Genomic DNA, 26,473 nt, shown 5'->3' with positions numbered 1-26,473 from the left:
GCTTACAATAAAAACACAGAAACAGAACAAAAATACTTATGAATAGGATTCTGGGATACCAGCAATAGAGGCAGCCCATCACAAAATAAAAATCTTGGCCAGCAACAAAAACAGACTAAGTTTTTTGTATAAAAAACACACACCAAAACTTCTGGTGAAGTAGAGAAAAGTTAGTATTGAAGTCTTTCCAGAAGGCCTCTGGCAGAGCATGACAGGCAATGAATTCCGAAGTTGTAGGATTCAGATTTGTTTTGTTTTTTTAAGAGATGGAAACAACTCTATTCCTGCTATTTTGGGACAAGTGATGCTAGATGAAAAGAGGCAGTTGAACTAGAAGCTGGAAATTGTGACACAGACCAAAATCCCATGGCCCAGTTGCCGCTTTACCATTTTCGACAGGTTACTCACCTGCTTGAGAGTCAGAGACTCTACACTGGTCACCTTTTGTTTTAGACAGCACACAGGCAGCAGCAGTGTGCCATTCGAACTCATACAGGCACCCGTCGTACCCAGAACTAATCAAAACAGGAGCACTTTCCAGGTCACCTGGGAAGATACAGATAATTACTGAACCACCAAACACACACTTCATTTTTCAAGAGACCAGTACTTGACCAGAGACAGAGATTAGTTACTGAAGCAAGCCAAGTGCATTACCTCAGAAGAGCCGTTTTTGCATGTCCTTACACCACCTCCCCAATTTAAAAAAGGGTGCAGGCAAACCAGAGCAGCACATGGAAACGCTGTTTACCTTCCCGCTGTAGCGGTTCCTATTTATCTACTAGCACGTCAAAATGCAAGTAGATAAATAGGAACCGCTACAGCGGGAAGGTAAACGGCGTTTCCATGTGCTGCTCTGGTTTGCCAGAAGTGGCTTTGTCATGCTGGCCACATGACCTGGAAGCTATACGCCGGCTCCCTCGGCCAATAATGCGAGATGAGCGCGCAACCCCAGAGTCGGTCACGACTGGACCTAATGGTCAGGGGTCCCTTTACCTTTACCTTTACCATGGGAGATCTGCATGTATAGCAGGCACTGAAGCCCTCAGGCCAGAAGGCTAAATGTACCCCTCCAGGTCCTCCTCCTGCCCCTTGAGACCCTAACCACTCCCCAACCCCAGATCACTCACTGGTCTTCCCTCATACCCTCCGTTAGTGTTTTTGCCCTGCTGGAATGTGTGCATGAACTTTGTTAATAACTCTTATTAGCCTGAACAGAAAGATAGAGTGTGGTGAGTGTGTGTGTAGAAACTAGCCTACCATACAAAGGTAAATTTTACATTTATTGTTTTGACCACTTTTGCCTCTGGCCCCATTCACCACTGGTATGCTGCCTCCAAATGTGACCCTCAGGCTGAAAAAAATGTAGCCTGCCCCTGACTTATGGACCTTACCACCACGGCCTTCATGAGGGTTTGCAGCTTGAGACCGCATCACCAGACCTTGGCTTTAATAAAAGCCAGAGTACTCACCTGGCTTGCATATGAGGAGTATCTTTGTTTCAATTGTCTTTTTTGGTCGACACTCATCGCCACCCGAATAGTAAAGCTGGATATTCTCTCCAACTTTTGTGGGAGCAGACATAAATGTCCCTAGATTTTTTGTGCTGTTGTCTTCACCTAAAAAGAGCCACACACCAAACAAGAAATACAGATACTTGTTTTAGCAAGCAATCCAAATGTATGTCCTTTTAAGCACATACACCATTGTATTCAACTGCTGAAGGTGGTTCTTTTAACGTGGGAACTCATACAAGGAGGTTACTCACCAACTGAGCAAACAGATGCCTCTTCTGAACAGTTCGCTGCCCCTCCTTTCTGAAGTACTTGGTGACAGACGTTTATGAAAAAACGTTTCTTTTCTGTTTCCACGGGGTTACCGTCTACAGCTTCCCAATTCTGCTCTAAATCTAAAATTAAGAAATTGCATTTTAGATGAACATTCCTCTAAAAGCCATATTATCTGTGGTGTTAAAATTACAGATCATTCCCCATACCCTGACTAACAAATGAATGGCCCTGTAAAAACTCAACTGCAGGTCAAACCACATATTACTTCTAATATATAGAGTCAGAAACGACATTGGGTTTTTAATTTATTTCGTAGCAAATAACAGCCTCCTGCATTTTCATCAGGGGCCTGAAGCATGCAGGGAGGAAGGGTTCCCAGAATGCAATCCCAATTAAAATCTCTCTCTACACACACACACACACACACACACACACACACACACACACACACAGTGATTAGCCTTAAGGGAACATTCCCATTGGCACCAATGCAGGTCTTTTTTTCCTAAAGGCCAGCTGCTACATTCTAACTTTCATCAGAACGTTGACTGGGAAGGAAAGGGTTAAGCCCCTTCCCACTCCACACTACAGTCCTGTTGAAAATTTCTCCTTTCTCCATGCTTGCAATGGGGCAGTTCTGGGGGGTTCTTTTTAAGCCCAGCGTACTTGCTAGTCACATACTAAAAAAAAACTAATATCTAGTTTAGGCCCCATTACACATACGTTTTGAAGAATTATGGGTTAGTCTTTGTTAGACTTTTCTTGCAGTTAGTTCTATGAACATAGTAGGTTAAAGAGATTTATATCATGTATGACTTATACTCGTGTTAAAACCCACCAAGATGATTTAGTTTTTGCAGTAACTTGCTAATGTTAGGTGCAAAAGGAGTCCAGGCAAGACTGACAGTGAAATTCTGACAGACTTTTTGACCTGGTATCAGGAATGCTGACTGATGGCGTACAACCCATATTCTGTTTGCGGAAGGCTCTCCCCAGAAAAACACACTTGGCACCTAGACAATTTCTGGGGGCCAAACTAAAAAATTTTTATTTACCCAGTCTTTTGGGGGTTAATTTAGCCTCTAGCATGATGCTCATCTTTTAGGATTTGTCCTCCTCACTGCATTGTTGCATGAGCGTTTTAGGAATTTTGAATAGTACCCATTTTATATTTGGCTTTTTAACCTAGGAACTGATATAACCCCAGACTTTTACTACTGTAATGCACACTGATTCTTGGAAGTTTAGTCAAAAATTGCAACAATCCCAAAATATGGTTAGTTTACCTCATGGCAGGACAAATCTGCCAAGGAGCATATTATATAAGTGCTCTAACTCCAGGATCTCTGCAAGTTGCCTGATAGCTTAAGAATTCCAACACATTTGTTGCGTTCCAACAGCCAAAACATACAAAGCCATTTTCTGCTGATATACCACAATTCTGAACACCAACTTTGAACTTCTTTTGATTTGGAAAGTCAACAGCCTCCGATCTGTGACTGAACAGGCTAACATCCCACAGTATTAACCTGCCAGTGGTACAGACTTCCGTTCACACAGAGGGACTTCCCCTTCCCCTCTCCAGCAATGCATGTACCCCAAATCTGCTCTGGGGAGTTGGGGGATGTTGCTAAACAAACTGGGCTGGGTGGGTTCAGGAATGGAGGGGGGAAAAGAGAATTCTCACCACCCACAGTCACCACCTGGAAGGAGTATAAGCCATTTAAGATAACACTTAAAACAGCCCTATATTTACTGTTTTCAGGTTTAAAACATTACTGGACATCTGAGATGAGGCAAAATGAACAAAAGTTTAAAAATGTAGCACATATCTTAATGATATTCTTTTAATTGCCATACCAGAATGACGAATCAATCGTGTCAAGTCATAGCGTTTCCTTTTGTCTGTAACCATACAAGGAAGATCTTCTTTTGCTACACATGCATATTTGGTCTCCCAGGTGAAGAAGTATGAGCAGTCTGTTTCTCCTGTAAACACTGGGCTTCCTTTGCCATCGTTGTCTTTGAGAAGTTCATAAAAAATCAAGGAAAATTAGGATAAGGAAAATATAAATTACACAAATTAAAGCATTTATATCCCACCTTCCATTGAAATATTCGCAGAGTGCCTTATAACTTATGATTAAAACAACAGCTCTGGCAGTTTACACGGAGCAGCTACAAGCCAGTTGAAAAACTATTAAAAACCCAGGGATACCCAATTTGGTGCTGGATTAGCTGGTGTATCAGCATACGTCACTAACCTGTTGGCTGTCTCACCATGAAGAGTGAGGGCACAAAGAGGTGGAGCTCTAATACTGGGAAGGTTAATGTGGGAGTATGCAATTCTAGCTTGAAAAGTTTTACTTTAAAGTACTGGGTACAGAACCATCTATGGAATTTTAAGATTCTCTGAAGAATTAAGGGTCGTGCACTATAACATCTGATGGGTAAGAATGCAAGAACGGTGTTGGATAATTCAAAGAGCCTCTCTTCTCAGTATGTCTCTGAATACCAAATGCTGGGAAATCACGCGTGGAGAGAGCATGTTGTACTCTGGTCCTACCGGTACTTGCAAGCTTCCCATAGGCACCTGGTTAGCCACTGAGAACAACACACCTAAGAGCCTCATGAGTATAAAAGCAAAGCCATCTGCTGCTTTGCTCCCAATATCTGAACTCTTGAGGAACATGCTGCCTCTGAACAGGAACGTTCTATTGCTCTCATAACAAACACCCAGTTATATACCAATCCTCCATTAATTAGAAATCCTCTTCCCTACCCACATTTCTTAAATACTTGTATAACTTTTAGATTTCAGAACAAAAGGAGCTGTTAGCATTCAAGTGGTAGAGGGCTGTGGTGGGGCAGCTGCAAGTATTCTTGGAGGGCAACAGAATATTGCTCAAAGCGATCCACAGAAAACTAGCATGTTCATTACCTGCCATTTGATTGCATTCAAAGTTTATGACAGTCATTCGCTCAAATCCAGAGCTGCAAGGATCTCCTCCTGGGTATGTCAGAATGAGGTCTCCATCAGCATACCTGATTTCAAAAGCCAAAACGGTGAATGTTCAAATATAGCTTATCTAATTTAAGGAACAGAAATAGCTCACCAGTGGCCCACACTCAATGGAAACCAGAAAAGGGTTCATTAGATGGATATCACAACTCAAAAGAGGCAAGCAGATTTCTAATTTGGAATGTTATCCATTTTAGCTCTAGATTAGTCTAAAAGAGACTTGTTCACCTCATCTGTCTCCTGAGAAATCTCTATGTGGGACAAGAAGCTACAGTTAGAACTGGATATGGAACAACTGATTGGTTCAAAATTGGGAAAGGAGTACGACAAGGTTGTATATTGTCTCCCTGCTTATTTAACTTATATGCAGAATTCATCATGCGAAAGGCTGGACTAGATGAATCCCAGCCTCAGATATGCAGATGACACAACCTTGATGGCAGAAAGCGAGGAGGAATTAAAGAACCTTTTAATGAGGGTGAAAGAGGAGAGCGCAAAATATGGTCTGAAGCTCAACATCAAAAAAACCAAGATCATGGCCACTGGTCCCATCACCTCCTGGCAAATAGAAGGGGAAGAAATGGAGGCAGTGAGAGATTTTACTTTCTTGGGCTCCTTGATCACTGCAGATGGTGACAGCAGTCACGAAATTAAAAGACGCCTGCTTCTTGGGAGAAAAGCAATGACAAACCTAGACAGCATCTTAAAAAGCAGAGACATCACCTTGCCGACAAAGGTCCGTATAGTTAAAGCTATGGTTTTCCCAGTAGTGATGTATGGAAGTGAGAGCTGGACCATAAAGAAGGCTGATCGCCAAAGAATTGATGCTTTTGAATTATGGTGCTGGAGGAGACTCTTGAGAGTCCCATGGACTGCTAGAAGATCAAACCTATCCATTCTTAAGGAAATCAGCCCTGAGTGCTCCCTGGAAGGACAGATCGTGAAGCTGAGGCTCCAATACTTTGGCCACCTCATGAGAAGAGAAGAATCCTTGGAAAAGCCCCTGATGTTGGGAAAGACTAAACAACACAACAACAAGGTCTTCTCTTCCAAAACTAAGAGCAGAAACTAGACAGTAGAACTAGAGTCCAACAGGATTGTCGTCGACAACATACTTTGAATTAATTGGTTAGAGCAAGGTTGCGGGTTCAATCCCTGTACAGGTTACATATTCCTGTATGCCAGAGGGTTGGTCTAGATGATCCCCAGGGTCTCTTCCAACTCTAAGATTCTATGATTCTAGAACTGCCAAGAACCAACACTACATGCAGGAGCTTTAGTTCCTAACAAATACTAACCCTCAAAGACTGTTTTCTAATTAAGCACTCACCTGAGAGTTTGATGGGTAAACCTCCCTGCCACTTTCTGCTGAAGAACATCTGCATGTTTGACCTGGCATGCTGAAGCATTGGCATCACTGCAGAAACCTCCAGCTGCTTTGCCACATACATTCAGATAATAGGAATACTCTTCTCTGTCTTTAGCAACGTAAGGTGAGACAAACGCTAAAGAAAGGAGGGTCAGGATGATTGAAGTGCATATTCAGTAAAAGTATTTAGGTAAAAGTATACAGACAGAAATACACATTTACAGCCACAGAACTTGTGTAATCAGTTTACAGCCCTGTTAGTGAGCTGCTTGTGTTGTCATCTCATGCCCCACAAACTCACAGCTGCATCGCTGATCAGCTCTTTCCATCGGCTGCTTCAGAAACCCATGCAAAAATGCCAAAGAACTTTCAACCACAATGTGACACCACACAAACATTTGGTTTATGCAAGTTAAGGATTGTTACTACGGGTGCCAATGCAATCTACAGCTCTCTTCTTCCTCACCGTCAGATTTAGACAGAGGCTCTGCCAATAACAGAGTAACCAGAGGTGGAGAATGGGGTGGGAAGGCTGTTGATTCCCCAGCACATTCTCAAAACTCTGGGATGCAGGTGCTCCTTTGCAAGGCTCTTCCCATCAGGAAAGCAGCTTGCAAAACAGCACCCCATAGGTTGTGGGCACTACTTTCCAAAGGTGCCCTGCAGAAATCCATCTTTCTCCCCCCCCCTTCCCCCCCAGCCTCCCTTAAAGCCTGTTCCCAAGGATTTATTGCCACAGCAACTCCCTGGGCCTACTACTACCGCCAGCCACACCTGGGCTGTAGAAAGTTGGTGATGCTGGTACTATGGGAGGAGCAAGCAGGAAGCCATGGGAGCAGACCATGTGGTCCCTGGGTTGGGGAGGCTATGTACAGCCCTACAATACACTTTCAACACAGACCAATTTAGAAGTGGTGCAACCCTGTGCAGGACTATACCAAACACTAGCACCAATGCTTTAGTTGCTTCTTCCTCTACCATAGCTACTAACTTGCTTTATATTGATGCCACTGCTTCAACCTTAGAAAAAAAGAGGGTGCTTACTTGGAATTTGTTTGAGGGGCGTCAAATTCACATAGATGCCATGCTGCTTGTTGGTCAGGACACAGTTGTTACTCTCCAGGTAGTCTCTGTGACAGGCAGACTCTGTGACCCATTCAATCTCGTACTGGCAGTTACTTTGAGCAGTGAGTCTGGGACTTGTCACCTAATACAAAAAGGGGGGGAAGTGTGCCCAGAAAGGTGAAGAGGAACTCCATTGGGTTGGCTCCAAGTTATAGCCCCCTATAAAGTTCAAAAGGAATATTTTGCGCGTGCGCGCGCACACACACACAAACACACACACACACACAAACACACGATGTGCTGTGTGGAGTAGATCCACAACAAGACAAGCAACAGAGCTTGTAATTTTATTGTGTGGAGGAAGGAGAAGGAGAAGCTGCTTCCCTGAACTGCACCCCATGATGCTTCTAGACTTCTACCACTTTTTGTTGGACTAGGACCTGGGAGATGAGGGTTTAGGTCCCCCCCTCTGCTATGAAGCAGAGTGACTGTGGGTGATCATTGGCCTAACCTACCACACAGGGTTGCTGTGGGGATTAAATGAGGGAGAGAAGGCCACCTTGAGCTCCTTGGAGAAAAAGGTGAGAGATAAATGCAATGAGCAAATAAATAATACCCCAGTTTTAACTGACTTTTGCTTAGAACAAGCCAGAGTTTCCCTAGTTTGTATGTTCACAGACTAACCTTTCATTTAGTTCATTTAGGTCACTGTATCCATGTTTTAAATGAAAATATAGAATAATTTGAGTTGGAAGCTGGCTCAAAAGTAATCGAACCCAACCTCCTGCCAATGCAGGAAATCCACTGCTACACTGTGACAGGGGGCCATCCAACCTCTGCTTAAAAAACAACTTTAGGGCCAGGATTTTGTCCATCAGTTTCTGTCATCAAGCAACAGGATTTGACACCCCAGGTATCAGTTACCTCTTTTTTCCTCCCCTCTGGGCACACAAAAGTAACAGTCACTGCTGGATCATGGTCACCACAAAAGTCAGGCCTCTCGTTTTCATTGCTAATTTTGCCTTCGTATCTCAGGGAAAGCCTGGAAAAACAGGGGGGAGGGAGAGTTTGAGAGAGGAGACCGTGTGAGACATGCAGAAACAGCAAGAGTGGAATTTAATACAGCTACCTTATACTTTTAGTTTATCAGCTACACTGGCTCCCAGTCCATTTCAGACCACAATTCAAGGTACTGGCTACGTATTTTGGAAAGCGGTTCATTCATCTGTTCTTCCTAGATTTGGGTGCATCTCGAGATATCATCACAAAACTCAGCATGAGGGTTCCCAAGGTGAGGGAAATAATCTTTGTTTATGTTTGGGTGCCGGAAGCCATTTTGAATCAACATGGTGGGCCAAACGGTGACTTTGGTGTGATTTCACTCGATTTTTGGCTTGCCAGGTCCAAACTCACAAATTATACTATCCATTTAAAAATTACAATATTTTTCATTTTTTTTACAAGTTTCTGGCAATGCCGGGCACTCCCGGCTAGTTACCTACAAAGCCCAAAATGTCTTGGGACCAAGCTGCATGAAGGACCACCTCCTTATGTGAATCTCCATTTTTCCAGCTCAGCTGTTGCTGTGCAATTGCTTTCTGAGGCAAGGTTGGTGGCAACATTTGGGAGATCTCCGAGGTGGCCCTCCATATGTGTGGAATTTCCTGTCCCAAGAAATTACATTTCTCTTTTTAATCCGCCAGCAGATGAACCTAATTCCCTTCATACAAATAGTTGATTCCGCTGCTGCTAAAGGAATTGAATGCAAGTGCCATTCTTCGTGTGCTTTTTACCATTTAATTTGTTTTAATGGCTGGATCATTATTGCTTTGTTGGTTGATCTCCCTTTTTTTGCATTTTTAAAATTATATGCAGGTTTGATTTTTTTTATAAGTAACAGTATTTATTTTTACAAACAGATGTCTGCTGTTATAGTTGTAATATGTTTTGAGCACCCATTTTGTGGAAGTCAAAGCAGGACACAAACTTACTAAGAGGACTAATAGAATTTAAATACTAAAAGGTTTCTAGATCATGCTCTTATAAGTAGTTAGCTTTACTGTGGTCCAGAAACAAAAACTGGCTAGATTCAATTATGGATTAAAGAAAATACATTAAATGGAACTCTTAAGCCACCTGTATTCCCAACAGCAAGAAAATAATTTGAGTGCTAAATGGTATACTGTACTTTACAGTAGACTACTTTTGAAATCATTTACAAAGATTGATATTGAAATACTAGCCCCTTTAAAACAGAGAAGGGGAACTTGTGGCCCTCCAAATGTTGCTGACTACATTTCTCAAAATTCCTGACTGCTGGCCATACTTAAAGGAGTCATAGAGCACTAAAGGGGACACAGTTTCCTCACCCTGGTTTGATATACCATAAGACTGAAGTCATACCTGTTCTTATCAAGCTGCTTGAGTTGTTCTTTAGGATGTCCCAAGTCAAATGCATGACCACCCTTCAGCAAGCAAGCTGAACTGCCCTCTGGACAACCCTTGCCTTCAACAGAGGATTTTCCTATCAATACAATGTTTATATAAGATATAAGACCATAGGTAATGTTTCGGAAGGGTGTTAGATCAAAGTCTTCCATATAGATCTTTAGATGCAAATTTAATTTTGACCATGTATTGCATAAGAATAAATGGGACGAGGAGACTGCTGGGCGAGACCGAAAAATCAAATATTATCTTTACATATAATACCCACTAAGCTGGAGGAGTAGGCAATAATTACCTTAACATTTTTATGGTTGCAGAAACATTCTAGAATGGCAAAAGGTATTCTGTTCAAGATACCCAGAGTGAAAAAAATTAAATTTACCAAATACCTGCATGCACTATACATATCAACAACAGTTCCTGGCTGAATGGCTCTCTAGAAACAAACGTTCAGAGAATTTGAACAGTCTTTTAGTAACTTTCGAGTTGCATCTTACTGTCATAAGAGGAATAAGCTTTACAAACTAGTATTACCCCAGTGATCTGTTAAAAGTTTGGAATAATCTCAACTCCACATATTATCCTTATTTGGCATTGTTTCCTAAAACTCACAAGCTATTATCAGTAACTTAAGATAGGCAAAGCCAGTTCTAATAAGGTGTATTGATCAAACTACTAATGATTGATCTATTATCTACTAATATCAGAAGCTAAACAGGAACATAGATGACCTTTTACTTTGTTTTCTTCAGCATTGTGTTAGAGAGGAAATGTCGGGACAGGAACTTGGAAAACTGACAGCATTCGAACTACAGATCCTAGAACAATCATGTACAAGAGGAAATCTGGGAATGGGTGTAGTCCAGTAGCAGAACATCTGTTTTGATAACAAAAGGCCCCAGATTCAAATTCCCAGCACCTCCAGGTATGGCTGGAAAAGACTCCTAACCCAGAACCTTGGAGAGCTGCTGCCCAAGTCAGCAATATGTGGACCAATGGTCTGACTTCATATAAGGCAGCTGCCTGTTTTCCACTGTTCCTCTAAAAAGCCTAACAAATCTTAATTGTAAAAAACCCCACGTGGGGCAACAAGATTCCTGCATTGCAGGGGGGCTGGACTAGATAACCCTCATGGTCCCTTCCAACTCTACCAATTCTATGATTCTAACACATGGAGGCTGGAAAAAGGTTACTCAGGCATATCTTGGCTCATATTTGAAAGGGCTGAGGCAATACACTTTAATAATAATAATAATAATACAGGGTAATAATAATTTATACCCCGCCCATCTGGGCGGCTTCCAACACACATTAAAATACATTAAAATGCATCTGAGGTTTGATTGTTCAGATGCATTCAAGATTCTGCTAGGAAAGAAAGTGCACTCTTAATCAATTAGAGATGTGAAAGCCTGGTGGTGGGGACAGAAAAATGGAGGGGAATCTCTGTTCTTAATTCTGACCTTAACAGAAAAAGAAGAAGCATCTTACTCCATCTATATAACCAAGGCAATGGCCCATTTGGAAAATGTATCCCAAAAGCAAGTCTCCCCCCCCCCAAAAAAAAATGGCCCAAGGAGTCACCAGATACTGCAAAGTACTAAACAACAAAATAATTTTCAAAAAGAAATTAAGCATGCTTCAACCTGTTAAAAAATATGTATCAGACTGTTTACAGGAAGGTGCGCTTCAAGTTTCTATGGGGAAAATGTGACTCAGATGAAAAACAAAAAGCAAGCATACAGTCATACCTCAGTTTAAGTACACTTCGGTTTGAGTACTTTCAGTTTAAGTACTCAGTGGACCCGTCTGGAACGGATTAATCCACTTTCCATTACTTTCAATGGGAACGTTCGCTTCAGGTTAAGAACGGACTTCCAGAACCAATTACACTCATACTTCGGGTTCAGTACGCTTCAGGTTGAGTACTCCGCGGACCCGTCTGGAATGGATTAATCCACTTTCCATTACTTTCAAAGGGAAAGTTCGCTTCAGGTTAAGTACGGACTTCCAGAACCAATTACACTCATACTTCGGGTTAAGTACGCTTCAGGTTGAGTACTCCGCAGACCCGTCTGGAATGGATTAATCCACTTTCCATTACTTTCAATGGGAAAGTTCGCTTCAGGTTAAGTACGCTTCAGGTTAAGTACAGACTTCCGGAACCAATTGTATGCTTAAACCGAGGTACCACTTTATTAGACACACAATGTATGCCAAGGTTCAGACCTATGTTTCTACAGACGTTGATGTATAGCTCCACGTCATCATCAGAGTCCTCTACCAAGTATCCTCCAGAAGTTTTAATCAGTGGGTTCAAGTCACGTTTCTTCAAGTCTTCATCAAATACATAACAAGGCACCTAGAAATTAAATCACACTAATGACATATAGAAGAGAAAGCATCACACCATTTCAGAGACCACTTCACACATTTCAGGAAACAATCCCGATACAGACACTCCCCTTGGAGACCTGCCTATGGAAGAAACATGCTTCAACATGTATAGCTGATGTAGATATTGCATCAAGTTTTGCTGAAATGGTTAGGTAAGTGCCCTGCTGCCAATGAAAATGTGCATTAATTCAAGGTACAGTACTGGTTATATAGCTCATCAATGGAACCAGGTTGGGACTAGAATGCTTAGATGTACCGGTATACAGTAGGCTAGTCAAGGCTCCATTGTCCCAAAAGGGTCCATTGCAGCCTGGAGCCCTTTCTGACTGCTCTTTACTGCCATTATGATTTGCTCACTAGGGAAACCAGCAACAGGGCTAAGGAGCAACCACACCCACCTCCCTGTGTTTGCCTGCCCTCTCCCCGTTCTTGCCGTTGCCACATGCTCTCTTGCCTAGCATAGAGCATGAGGTTGACAACTTTCCTTGTGGTGTGGGTTCCATGTGGTTCCCAAGCAGTAACCTATGCAAGAGATTTTAACAGGTGGGTGGGACAAGCCACCAATTACCGTGTTTCTCATATTTTAAGGCATCCCTAAAAAATAAGGCATGGCAGGATTTTCAAGACCTTGCGAAATATAAGGCATACCCCAAAAATAAGACATGAGCAGGACCCGGCAAAGGCAGCAGTGCGCGCTTTGCCGAGCTCCAAGCCGGCGGCGGGCTGCTGCTGTCCCGCTCAATTTCCCTGCCCCCTCTCGCGAGACTCGCCGCCGGGTCCGCTCTCGCGCACATGGCCCGGTGAGAGGGAGCCTCCCCTGCGCGCGCGTCTGCGCTCACCCTCCCCCCTCCCTCCCCCTTTTCGGCCCAGCGCGCCGCCTTGCCTGTTCGTGTGCCGCGCGTGTGAGGCGAGCGGGAAGGCAGGAGACCCAGGAGAGCCTGGCGGCCGCCGAGAACCCCACCACCGCTCTTCCCGCCCAGGACGAGGGGCCCGGAGGAGGAGAGCCCGGCGGCGGCGGAGAAGGAGAAAGAGGCGGCAAGAGCAGCGGCGACTCAGAGGCCGAGCTGCTGGACGGGCCTTCCGCGGAGGAGCCTGTGGGGAAGAAGGAGCTGGAGCCCGAAAAAGGCGGCAGTGAGGAGAAGGAGGAGGAGGAGAAGCCGCGAAGCAGCAGCCCGCCGCCGGCTTGGAGCTCGAGCCGGCAAAGGTACCGTAGCAGCGGCGCTTTGCCGAGCTCCAACAGAGCGGGAGCTGGCAAAGGCAGCAGCGCGCACGTTGCCGAGCTCCAAGCCGGCGGCGGGCTGCTGCCTTTGCTGGTTCCCGCTCAGTCGTGGCTCGGCAAAAAATTAGACACCCCCGAAAATAAGCCATAGGCTTATTTTCTTCGAAAAAAAAAAATATAAGACATGTCTTAAAATATGAGAAACACGGTATGTGATGTCATATGATTGGCAGGTAGCATCACCACCCTCCTTTCAACTTAAATGGAACTGGCCTTAAATGGAAAGTCTGGACTTTGAAGTCATCTTATTCAACTTGTTATATTGTATCGTATTGCATTGTTTTAATTAGTGTCTTGTAGTAATTTTGGATTATGTGGAATAACTGAGCTTTATCCGAGTGAATGTGGGAACCGAGTAATTTTGTTGTTCCCGCAAGGGGACAATGACAATAAAGATTATCTTATCTTAACTTTGGTCCATGAGACTGATCCTGATCAGGACCTGGCAGGTGGAGTCAAAAAGGTTCCCCACTCCAGCCTAGAACTTGCATTACCTCTTCAGTTGGTTTAAACAAATCTTTCTTGCAGGCCACATATGTCTTCCATTCAAAGTAGTGCACACAACTGGTTGAAGTCACAAATTCTGGAGAACCCTGATTAAGAAATTGGCGAAATACAAAGTGTGCTGTTACTCATTATTAAACCAAAAACAGAAAGCTTAATCGTTCAAACGGGTAACAGAAACCAATTACCTAGAGCTAGAACAAGAACACTCCAGCAGGTAATTAATTGCTGAATGACTTTTCGTTGGCAAGTTGGCAGATATGGAATGAAGCCAGGAATATGAAAGTACATACACATAGTGTGCCACAAACTAAGGTACTTGGAATAACAGAATGTTTGGGAGCTTAATTCAGGTTCTCAGATGCCTTAATTATAATATTCACTTTTATTTCCCGATTATACATGAAAAACATGCCCCAATAGCCCAACTTTTTATAGATCATAATTTTAAGCTGCTCTGGCAGTCAGTTAACATTGGCTGAGAAAACAGGTGTAACTAAAATACAATACATCTTACAGCCAACCCATGTGTGTGCATGTGTGTATAAACTGATTAACTGTACAGCTACTGAGAAATAAAAACAAACATTTGGTTTGTATATCCCTTCTAAACGAAGCCCATGTACTCCAGAAAAGCAAAGGAAACACAATATACAGATAGCTTTATAGCAGAAAGAATCTATAAATTAAAAGTAACATATGCCATATTAAAAGAAATAAAGCATATGAATTGACATTAAGTATTTAAAATATATATTAAAAATTGCATTTCTCAATATGTTGGTATTTGCGTATTATGATTTATCAATTATACTTCTGTATTGGTTATCATGTTCAATGTTTTAATAATAAAACTTAGTTCTCAAAAACAGATTTAAAAATTCAGGAAAATATTTCCTTGCATATATTTTTAAAACAAGAAAGGTTTTTGGCAATAATGCCATACTGACCAGAGTCTTCCCACAATAGAAATTAATGTTGCTTTGTAATTTGTGCTCAGTTCCTTGCTGTGTACAAGTCTGCGTAGTGTTGAACTCCAGGAGCAGTTTAGAACTTCTCATCAGCGAGGAGTCCCCTAAACAAAGCAACAACAAAGTCAAAATATATTTGTACCCCTGCCTTTTATTGTGTAATAGAAGCTTGAGCCAAATTGGTTTTGCCAATCCACACAAGCCTTCCGTAATCCAATTTTAACCAATTCATAATTGATACTCTGAAATAGATCTTATGTAATTCAGAGCGTAAATGCCTTTATTTCAAAAGCTTAGTAGCAGGGCATAAATGTAAAGGTAAAGGTAAAAGGTAAAGGGACCCCTGACCATTAGGTCCAGTCGTGACTGACTCTGGGGCTGCAGCGCTCATCTCACGTTATTGGCCGATGGAGCCGGCATACAGTTTCCGGGTCATGTGGCTAGCATGACTAAGTCGCTTCTGGCGAACCAGAGCAGCACACGGAAACGTCGTTTATCTTCCCGCTGTAGTGGCACCTATTTATCTACAGTACTTGCACTTTGACGTGCTTTCAAGCTGCTATGTTGGCAGGAGCAGGGACCGAGTAATGGGAGCTCACCCCGTAGCGGGGATTCGAACCGCCGACCTTCTGATCAGCAAGCCCTAGGCTCTGTGGTTTAACCCACAGCGCCACCCGCGTCCTTAGTACAGGGCATATTGTACTTTTTAAAAAAAACAACACCTGATATTCACTTACAGAAAACACATTTGTCCTGATTACCTTTATGTGCAAAGATTGAGCTATACATGTTTTGGGGTAGTATAACACCTTCATGAGAAATCCCTTTAGGTTAAGAATGGATAGAAGAGTCAGCATACAAATCAATATGGTTAAACTAACCAAAAGCACACACCCACCCCACTCACACAAGAAACCAAAGACCACCACAGCCATCCACAAATGAACAATCACACCCTACGCCAACCCCCGACCTCCCTCACCAATGAAGGAACACAAACGAACAGAGAACCCGCATAAACAACGCTGACACTGAACCCCTACATATACCAAGGAAAAAAGAAACATAGACACCCCACCCCACCCACTCCCCCATCCCGCCCCCTCTTCCCCCCTCTTCTTCCTAATGTCTCAACAAGCAAGATTGATGTGTAACAATGGAATAACTGAGACACTGCATTACCTTTGTAAACCAAGAAAATCTTCAATAAATTTTTTTTAAAAAAAGAATGGATAGAAGAATACCTACTGCTGAAAGACTTAAAAGTCCCATTAGCCTACTCTCATTCCTCTGATCTCTTGCCACCCCAAGCCCAGAGAGCAGCCAGCAGAACTCCATGCTTGTGCAACGGGCTCCCCTAGCTCCATCCCTTACGAAAACCCTCAACACCCAAAGCAAAGATGTCCCAAGGAATGAGAACCATTTTCAAACGGTGTGGGATGAGGTACAAGGGCTGCAGGGGGTGGAAAACTGGGGAGAATTCTGTAGGGATACTTGTGCACACAGAAGGGTCTTGCCCTGCTTTAGAACCAAGCCATATAGAAGCCATATGAAGCAGAACAAGGGCACCCCCCTCAACTAGTCCTTTTCTGTAGGGAGAAGCATGTGGATTTTGACCTTGAATGAGTATCATATCATATCATTGAATACGAGCTGGAAGGGACCCTGGTAGGCTGGCTTGTGACATCTATTTCTATTTCATCTTTCTAGCATTGAGGAAGTTTAGCTTTCGTAATGAAGAGCATCCAGTCAGGTGAGCTTCCACCTGCAGTCTGATGCAATACAGCTTCACTGCCTCTGGGCAAAGCAGGCCTCTGTTCTTTTTTCTTATTTTGGCAGCCAAAACATGAAGCTGGAGCTATTCACTCACCTGTCTATATCGCACCTTTCCATTAAAGGTGCTCGAGCCAGCTAATGCAACAAATACAACAAAAAGCAATAAAAGGAAAACCAAAAAATAAGCCCCCCCCCCACACACACACGTTAGAACCAGTTGAGACACACATCGTATGAATCAGAGGCCCAGCTAAAAAAATGTATCTGCTTAGCAAGCCCTCCATGAAAAACTGAAACCTAGTTCTTCCCTAGCTGGGTCTAGGCACAGTGTCTTCAGTCATCTGACTACAATGCATTCTTAGTCTGCGGTCATGTATTCTGCAAGTGCACAGAATACCCTGCTGGGTGATCCAGTCCAGGATCCAGTCCAGCATCCTGTTCTCACCGTTGCCAACCAGATATCTGTGGGAAACCCAGGAGGACCCAAGCACAAGAGCACTCTTCCCTCCTGTGGTTTCCCGCAAAAGATACGCAGAAAGATGCTGCCTCTGACCATGGAGACAGAGCTTAGCTTTCATGGCTAGTAGCCACTGACAGCCTTATTCTCCATGCATCTGTCTAACTCCATAAAACTAGGAGCAGTGTCTCTGGGCAGCACCCTGTTTTTTAAATCATATCATGGTTTTAGCAAAGGCACATGGGAGGCATGATTTCTCCTCAGTGTCTCATTTCCCCATGTTACTGCACACCCATGCATTTGCCAAGGAGTTTTGAAGAAGTCTTTAGTGTGCCAACATCCAGAAATACTTGTGCACGAGTTACTTCAAGGAAATTCCCTCTCCTTTTGTCTTTTTCATTCTCTTGTGACTATGGCCAAGTCCAAAGTCAGTGAAGATGCTCAGCAGAACATCACTGCTACAGCTTGGACTTTTGCCAACTCAGAAAGAGTGAAAATTGATTCGGTTTTTGACTGGCTTTGCCAGGACTATTAGGAGTTATATATTGCTTAAAAGGAAATCAACTCCTTTCGTTATTCCACAGTCAGGGGCAAGAGATAGAGACAGTCTGCGGCTATGAAGGTCAATGGCTCTCTTCTTCCCCATCCCCGAGAACAAGATACTGGCTCCAGAACTCAGCTTACATTGACAAGTAAGAAGTCTAACACTCTATAACAGCTGCCAAGGAAAGCCCTTGAAATCATCCAGAATTAATATGCTCTTGAGGCCTAACTGCAAAATTAGAAATGTTCTATAGGATGTGCTCTATTTGAAATTGAAGTCCAGAGCTTGGAGGATGATAATTTAATAAAAGTGCATGGCTATTTTTTAATCACCGCAAAATGCAAAAAAACTACATGTAATTTCAGGATTGGTGTGGGTAAGTAAAAGATAAAAGAGTAACTGGGTTGGATCCCAACCTGGTGCTCCAGGACTGCCTCAATTCACAGAGGTTACTGGGGAAAGGTTCCCACTGGAGGAATCCATTTTCAACCCTTTCCTTTGCAGCTCCCCGCCCAGCTTTTCACAGTGTTCTGGTGTCTCAATCAACCCTCCAGAGAAGCGATTCAGGTGGCATAGGGGAAAAGGAAGTTGGAAAAAGTTGCCTTTCCTTTTCTTCCAGCATGGCGAGGAATTCAGTGCAGAGGGTCTCTATATTTTGTTTTCCTTACAGCCTCCTTGGAGGTGGTGTGCCACTCATCTACTTTTAAAGCAAGTAACCCCCCCCCCCCAATCTCAAGAGCATATTTCAGGGCGAAGTGGGAGTATGGAGGAGGTGATGAAGCCAAAGTCTTGTTGCACAAGCAGAAGCCTGTTCTGCAGACAGATCAACCTATGGTTCTTTCCAAGAAAGAGAGGGACCAAAAAAGGGTTTTACCCACAGCTTCAAGTTTTCTAGAACTTTTACATCTTTATCTAGGGCAGGGAACATGTGGCCCTCCACCATCACTAATCAGCAGTTTAGGGATGCTGCTTTAATTGGCTCGTGGCAGAGAGATGGATTTTATGATGTTTCTAGGCTGATCTGGTCATCTCACACCCCTCTCTCTGGACCCATTTTGGGGAGGGAGCCAAGGCATGTAGAAGGAATAACAGGAGCAAACTAAATCCTCATTCTCAGGGAAGCTAGATCACAAGGGTTGAGAAAAGCTACCTGACTCCTAGCATCACACAGGTTATGCAGCAGATGAGAGACCAGAGGACCAAAACAAAAACTTTGCCCACATACCCTGCCTGCTGCTGCAAGATTTCATGTGCACAAACCATTTTCCTTAACGGATTGAGTTATTTCTGCCTCCTCAAATTGCTGGCTGAAAACAGAACTGTACTGAAACTTTAGGATGCCAACCCACATACACATGTGTCACAAGCCAGGAAAGAAAGGATAGATTCATTTTAAAGCAGTCCTTATCAGTTTAAGCCATTCTCCCTTTGCACACCACACCCCAAAAGTCAACTGATGCAAAGGGCAGGTGATTATACTGTAGCTCACCAACAAGAATATGAAGCTTTCAGGACAAGGAGAGAAACCCTGAACACAGGCACACACAAGAGAATTTGATGGATGGTGTTTCATATTCTAACATCCATATAGCAGACAAACCTCTGGACTTACCTACTGAGAAACTGGCATTGCTTTTTATGTCGTATGCACAAATGGTACTCGACCCTCCACAGCCTGTGCCACTACCACAAAGGTTTATTTTGTAGTGTACTTTATCTGGATCAACAGCTTCCCATGTATAACTGAAAAAGAGGAGTGGGAGAGAGGTACAATGAATATGTGCTGCCAAACTACACATTTCAGCCCAGGCTACTCATCAGCATATTAAATCTAGCAAACTTTTTCTTCATATTTAACACACACATACACACACACACACACACACACACACCCCATGAGCTTTCCAGCACACTGTCAGCAATGCAGAAAGATGCAACAATGAACATCTTTTTGATAAGGCACATTTCAGATTATATTCTGATGCAGTTTAATCAAAATATTCATCTTCGCTAAACACAAGCAAGCCATCTATTGTCACCTCAAAAACATGGAACAAACTAAAAGTTGTGAAGCGCCCTGTGATCTTCATATGAAGGGTGGTAGTATACAAATTGATTAAATAATAATAATAATAATAATAATAATAATAATAATAATATGATGGCGAGGATGTATTTTTTTCTGAAATTAGCATTTAATGCTCAGGAACGTAAGACACTGCCTTCCACAGAGGTCCAGCTAGCTTCAGTATTTCAGTCTTACCTGGAGACACCAGGGATCAAGCCTGAGAACCTTTGCATGCAAAATATATGTTCTACCTACCACCAAGCTACAGTCTCTTTCCCAGAATGTCACAGAAGATTGGCCATTAGTTCAGGGGGCCACTCTTCCAGTTGCTGTTAATATTTCAATAACAAACCTCTAAGTATATATGTACCAGGGGTAGCTAAACAGATGTTTGAGGACTAAACTCCCATCATCCCTAACCATTGGCCATGCTGCCTGGGACAGATGGGTGTTGGGAGTGCAACAACATCTGGAGGGCCACAGGCTTCGTACCCACCTAGTGGAAAACATCAGACAAAAGATTCAACGTGTCTTACAGAAGATAAATGCAAGATGCTATTGAGAACTGAAGTGGCACTTAACACTTCCATTTTCACATTTGTGTTTATTGAACAACAGGTCCTGTTCCCCCTGCAATGCATGCAAACATATTCACCCTTGGAAGCAAATGTATTTCTCCCAGTGCTGTCACCCGTACAATATTCACAGGCGCGGGCGCAGCTGTGCGGCACCCCCTGGCAGCCCGGCACCCTGGCGCATTGCGCCACCCAGCCTTGCCTTAGGGCCGGCCCTGTACATTGGCCTGACTAACGTCATGGGAGCCACTTCTCCATGGAAAGCCCCCCACAGCTGAGGTCATGTTTAAAATGACTCAATTAATCAGACAAGAACTTGGACCACATGAGTTTCAACTATGCAATCTGGCAAGGATTAAATATCCACAAGAAAAGCCATATACTTTTCCTTTTTAAAAGAAAAAGAAAAAGATTGGTGTTAACAGAGAGAGAAAGCTTTCAGTTTCCAGTCCCAAATCATGAGACTTCTAGTCAACTGGAACATATTTGTTATGCCCATGACACAATGGCAGGCAAAGGGAAGTACACTGTACAGGCTACCTAATGCTGTAAGTAAGCAATTCTACTGTAGTCATGGCCCACTTCTCACCCAGGGAGCCAACCTGACTCAGAGCAGCATTGCTTGTAGGGCTGGGCATTTGACTGGCCCAAAACAATTCAGTCAACTGATGGCCAAAGTACTTAAAACAACATCAGAAGAGTATGCTTTTAAATCAACAAGTCTGATACTTGTGCTCATTACAAAAGCAACTCAATTTGTTAACTGTTTTGCCATGAGCCCCCAGATCACAGCTAGCCCAGGTAAGCAAGCAGGGTCACCAAGTCTGCCAAGGTGCAGGGTCTTGTTCCCAGTCTCACACTGTGACAATGGTCACCATCCTTGGTTCCAGGAAAAGTATTTGTCCAGATGCTAGTGAGGCACACAACACCAATATTGGACCAGCTGCACTCCTGAGCACATTTAAAGTGGCTATGCTGAAGTTGAACCCACTGAATGGTTTGTGGTCAGGTTCAGAAGAAGCCCCTTCACTGGTACAAACCTCCCTGCACTCTGAGATAAGCTCCAGAGGTCCTATCTCTAAAAATCAAAGATACTGAAAAGGTTGTTTTCTCTGGAGCCTTTCATTTGCAGTCCCACATTTGTGGAAACTCCCTCCCAGGCACAAGACAAGGTCTTTCAAATACCCCCCCCCCCCCGGTGTTTGTGAACTCTCAGCCAAGTGATATACAAATGGCTCAATTAGTACAGTACAAACTTTTGAAGCTGACTCATTTCAGATTGTTTCTTCTTAAGTGGTAGAAGGTTTGACTGCACCCCAAAGGCACACTCCTCCATTGTCTCCCAAGACAGATGGCTATCAGCAGCAACAACAAATGGTGCTGATTTTGGAAATCGTTTTAAGTTCTTACAGCTAATATAATAGCCTATTGTCTTAGTTAGACTACTATTTTAAATAATTTCAACTGAAATATAGATGGCATTTTATACCCAAAATAAATTGTCATTTTAGGTAAGATGCCCTGTGAGGGCCTTGCCCAAGCGACAGCCTAGAGATGTTTAAATAGATATGGAATGTGGGACTTTTAGGTGAAGCTACAAAAGATTAATAAATGGAGTGCAGGAGACGAGGAACTGTGCAGAGGTAAGGCTAGAAGTTACGGGAAGGCAGAAATGTGAATTAAGTCCAAAAATAGTGCACTAGGCACTGGAACAGATATAGCAGGGGTTCCCAAACTAAGGCCCGGGGGCCGGATGCGGCCCAATCGCCTTCTAAATCCGGCCCGCGGATGGTCCGGGAATCAGCATGTTTTTACATGAGTAGACTGTGTCCTTTTATTTAAAATGCACCTCTGGGTTTTTTGTGGGACCTGCCTGATGTTTTTACATGAGCAGAATGTGTGCTTTTATTTAAAATGCATCTCTGGGTCATTTGTGGGGCATAGGAATTAGTTCATTTTTTTTCAAAATATAGTCCGCCCCCCCCCACAAGGTCTGAGGGACACTGGACCGGCCCCCTGATGAAAAAGTTTGCTGACCCCTGAGATATAGTGTTCCCGTATGGACAACAGTCACTCTCCATCCACTCCACCATAAAACCAGCTCTATCAGAGTAGCCATTCCATCAGGCTATAGGACAAGGGGACATATAGAACTGCAAGGTCCCTGCTGTAACACCAACACATTTTTACTCCTCCTCTCCTTCAAATCTTTCAATTCCTGCTAGTCATTACAAGAATTCTGTAACTAACAAATGGTGCCCGAGATTGCTTTTCTGTCCTCCCTCCCAAACTGCATCTACTCCAACAAGGCATCTAACAGTGAGAGATTTTCTTCCTTAATCTATCACAAAGCATCAACGAACTGCATGAGGTCAGGGCTTAACTTTTAAAATATTCCCCCTTCAAAAAGCTGCATCCCATCCTATATGGAAAAATAAGGTAGATGGCTGGCACAGATTGCCCTCTGTAATTTTGGGTATAACCTCTCTTCTGGAAATGCAACATTAGTAGTGGCGTAAATCTGCCCATTTGCACTGTGTTGGATTTCAACATATTGTGGATAGTTAAAATTTATCAGAAGCCTTTATAGATCAAATTTTAAAATGTGGCTTTACACTAAAGTTTGTATATTGTTCACATCTTGCATTTAAGAAACAATGTTCTAAATATTTCAATACTGCTACCTTAGACAAGAGTATAATTGGAAAAATCCCAAAGACTCCACACTGAAATTTATCAGGGGAGAGCATATTTAAAATGCTGCCAGGAAAACGAGAAAGAACAGGACATATCCAAACAAAATAACATATAGATTTTTTAAAAAAACCAAGAAAATATAGTCAGTTATGTAGGCAGTTATGAAAGATCATAAAGCTATAATTGCAAGCTGACACGCAGAAGATTGACTAAGGTGAAGTTAAGTGCTGGTACCAGTGGTGTTGAATTTAGAATATTTCTGTATTTTCCAAGTTTCAACAATTTGTTTTGTTGTTGTTGTTTTGTTTTTGGTAAACATCACTACTTATATATATATATATATATATATATATATATATATATATATATATATATTCTGAAAACAAATTATATTGATAAAGACACATATCAGGTCGTCACCAAGTCAGTTTTAATCTAGACTCAACTAGGCTTTTCATAAACTTTTGCTCTATGCTCAGTTGCAAGTCTGCAGGCATATGCCATCTACATGCCAACATTACCTGCCATGTTCTACTTTATACAATGGCAAGGTTGGCAACCCAACTGTTTAATAAATATAGACAGAGAGAGACCAACCCACTTGCATTTAGATTCTCTAAAGCAATGAATTGCTTTATTCATTGGAAAAATGAAGCAAAAACCTTTTCAGTAAAATCCTGCAGGTATACAGCTCACCTCATTCACACGAGCCACTGTTTGTATTTATTCAATGTGGAATGCATTTTTGCACACATAAAGAGTGCTTTTCCAACATAGTCCTGAACAAAATGTACTCAACCAATATCTTGTTTTGGTTTAAAATTGTATCTACAATCAACATGGTAGCCTCTTTCCATTTCTACACAAAAATCAACAAAACAGAAGAAACAGATTGTAGTGTAACATAGTGGCCAAAGAATCAGTGCAGTCCCACATTCAAATGTCACTTCTGCCATGAACTCAATGGGTGGCCCTACTCAAGCATTCTTCTCTCTCAGTCTGCGTATCCCCATTTGCAATATGGGGATAATTGTTACAGCTGCTGAAGGCCATCTTTTATAGAATTTTGAATAAATGCTATTTACAGTTTGCTTAAAGTAACAAGATGCAGCATACTAACGCAAGACATCTATGCATGCTAGGCTACTCCAATTACAGAGTTGCCTATGAAGGAGACATAGTCCAGTGATACGGTAAATGCTTTCCATACAAAAAGTTTCTGGCATCTCTAGGCAGAGTCGAGAAGGGCCCATCTGAAATCCTGGAGAATTGATGCTCATCAGTAGAAACTATCTTCAGCTAAATGTATCAAAGCAGACTTTGTCTAAAACAGCTTCATACATTCATAAATGTTTGCATAAAAACATGACGGGGGCTAAGCCTCCTTTCCACAGAAAACGAAACATACTGTACTGAGCTTTTGAGCTAGCTATCACAACCCAGGAGAGCAGGCAAAGGGTTAAATCAACAACTTCTCAAGTTAACAGCAGGAAAAACCTGTTCTGCTTACTAGATTTGCATTGTTTCTTTCAAGTATACCATATGCAATTATTTTGATGGTGCAGGATCCAAGCCACTGAACAAGTACAGTGCACAAGCAATACCGTAGCTCTAGTTATACCTCCTTCCAAAGAGGAAGGCCTGAGATAGGCAATTAAGCTCATTTCACAACGCCATTCTCCCAAGGGAAATGTTATGCAAATATGTTTTGACAAAGTGTAATTGAGTCAATACATCACAGCCAAGAAAAAGCCCAAGTACTATCCAGACAAAAACTGCCTAGGAATGAAGACTGTTTTAACAGTTGATAGAAAGCTGTGGAAGGGAGCCAGTGCCCCTCACGTCCAGGCATTAAGGACACTGCTCCAGCCCAGTACACTACTGTACTTGTATAGTACAGCAGATGGCACCCCAGCGAAACTCCTTGAAGAAAGCGTTCCTCCTTGCATAAAATCACTTTAGAAGTTACAAAGCAGCCCCACTGCCTGCACAGATAACATGCCTGAAACGAACCCGAGCAGTTCCACTTTAGGGTGGGATGGCATTAGCAGCTGTTGTGTCCTCTGCGAACTAACACGGAAGGCGGCTTCTACTAGACACGCAAACGCACATTTCCCTAATACAACCAAGGGAATACAGAAGGGCGGGGGCGAAATTAAAAGGTACGAAAGGATACTTTAAAGGCTAAAATACGAGGTGTCCCATAACCGCCACAAATACACGCACACGAGAGAGAGAGAGAGAGAGAGGAAGCCGAAGCAGCGCTTGTCTGAAAGCTCAGCGTCTCCACCTGCGCGCCAGGCGCTGTACGGAAAGGGGAAGCAGCAACTCGCGTTTTCCGGTACCACGCGCCGCTCTTGGGCCCTGCCAGCTGTTCACCAGGGGCAGCTCCCCGAAACTCCCCGGGACTGAGGAGGCGAGCCAGGCACTCACTCACCGGCACAGCTCCTGGTAGCTGAAGCTGTCCTGGGCCGCGGCGGCGGCGGCGCTGCCTCCCTGCTGACTCGGGAGGACGATGCAGAGGAGCACCAGGACGAGAGAGAACCCGGGTCGAACCACAGGCGAGGAAACCCAGAACGGGCGAGGCGCCCCAGCCGGGGCCCAGGCGTCGCGTCTCATGGCGGGGCTCGGGGCTCTCGGAGCAGCTTCCGGGGCTACTCTGCTGACACGGTCCAGAAGACGGGAGAGAACAGGCAAGCGGGTCATGTGACTCCCGCCCCAACACACGCCAGAGCCGCTCATGTGACCCGCCCCGCACCTGTCACGTGGCGGCAGTCATGTGAGGCGGGGCGTGAAGAGCGGCCGGTCTCCGATGGGGAGGGGAGGGGGAAGTGGCTGAGCGGCCGAGGCCGATAGGCTGATAAGGCTGCCGCTCACAGGCTGAAGCTCACGCGGGTGGCTGCATCCAAGAATGGATAATCCCAGAAGAGTCCCCCGGATAGGAATCGTAGAACCGCAGAGTTGGTTCACACGTGCGTGCGTCCGCTTCGCTTGATTTGCCGCCGGGGCTCAGCACTTCCGACTCGCGTCTCAGCAGCAGGGTGGATTCCCGCCGGGAACGCGCTGCACGCGATACGTTTGGTCTGTAATGTCTCGGCCACACGTGCAAGGCAGCCGTGCCAGGGAGGAACATGCGTGTGTAAACTAATTCCCAAAGAAACAAAGGCACGGGGGTTCTTTTTGGAGGCTGTGAAAGAGCTCCTAGAAACTTCTTTATTACATGGAGGAACGGAATAACGGTTTTACTCAGCACGGGCGGTGGTTACTAGAATGGAGGAAAGCCTCCGTGGGCTCACAAGTGGAGAGACAGCTGCTGCACTCGGGTCCTGCTTTTGGACTTTTATAGGTGTCTGGTTTAAACAAATAAATTTTTAAAAAGAGACCAACTAAATTTGTCATTGGTGTGAACTTTCGTGTGCATGCACACTTCTACAGATGCACTGAAACAGAAACAGTGTTTCTGAAACATTGAAACAAGTGTTTGGTTTGCCACTATAAAAACAGGATGATG

At 43.6% G+C, this 26,473-nt stretch overlaps 1 protein-coding gene across 2 annotated transcripts in view; it reads right to left on the bottom strand.

Moving 5' to 3' along the window:
* The window catches only part of IGF2R (insulin like growth factor 2 receptor), a 77,527-nt gene extending 51,844 nt beyond the window's left edge, over nucleotides 1–25,683 (bottom strand). For both annotated transcript variants that reach the window (XM_035108613.2, XM_035108615.2), the window contains exons 1-14: nucleotides 25,400–25,683; nucleotides 19,235–19,365; nucleotides 14,825–14,949; nucleotides 13,865–13,963; nucleotides 11,924–12,056; nucleotides 9,650–9,770; nucleotides 8,171–8,288; nucleotides 7,226–7,388; nucleotides 6,143–6,317; nucleotides 4,732–4,835; nucleotides 3,651–3,812; nucleotides 1,769–1,909; nucleotides 1,473–1,619; nucleotides 409–546 (exon numbers count right to left, since the gene is read on the bottom strand). In XM_035108613.2, the coding sequence (XP_034964504.2) occupies nucleotides 409–546; nucleotides 1,473–1,619; nucleotides 1,769–1,909; nucleotides 3,651–3,812; nucleotides 4,732–4,835; nucleotides 6,143–6,317; nucleotides 7,226–7,388; nucleotides 8,171–8,288; nucleotides 9,650–9,770; nucleotides 11,924–12,056; nucleotides 13,865–13,963; nucleotides 14,825–14,949; nucleotides 19,235–19,365; nucleotides 25,400–25,668 (2,026 nt within the window). In that variant the 5' untranslated portion in view covers nucleotides 25,669–25,683. The remainder of the gene's footprint in view (nucleotides 1–408; nucleotides 547–1,472; nucleotides 1,620–1,768; nucleotides 1,910–3,650; nucleotides 3,813–4,731; nucleotides 4,836–6,142; nucleotides 6,318–7,225; nucleotides 7,389–8,170; nucleotides 8,289–9,649; nucleotides 9,771–11,923; nucleotides 12,057–13,864; nucleotides 13,964–14,824; nucleotides 14,950–19,234; nucleotides 19,366–25,399) is intronic.
* Nucleotides 25,684–26,473: the final 790 nt, after the last annotated feature.

The sequence above is a fragment of the Zootoca vivipara genome, chromosome 3 (genome assembly GCF_963506605.1).
Source record: "Zootoca vivipara chromosome 3, rZooViv1.1, whole genome shotgun sequence".
In the NCBI taxonomy this organism is placed as follows: Eukaryota; Metazoa; Chordata; class Lepidosauria; order Squamata; family Lacertidae; genus Zootoca; species Zootoca vivipara.
The sequence above is the reverse complement of the archived record's forward strand: the minus strand, read 5'-3'. Positions and strand labels throughout refer to the sequence as shown.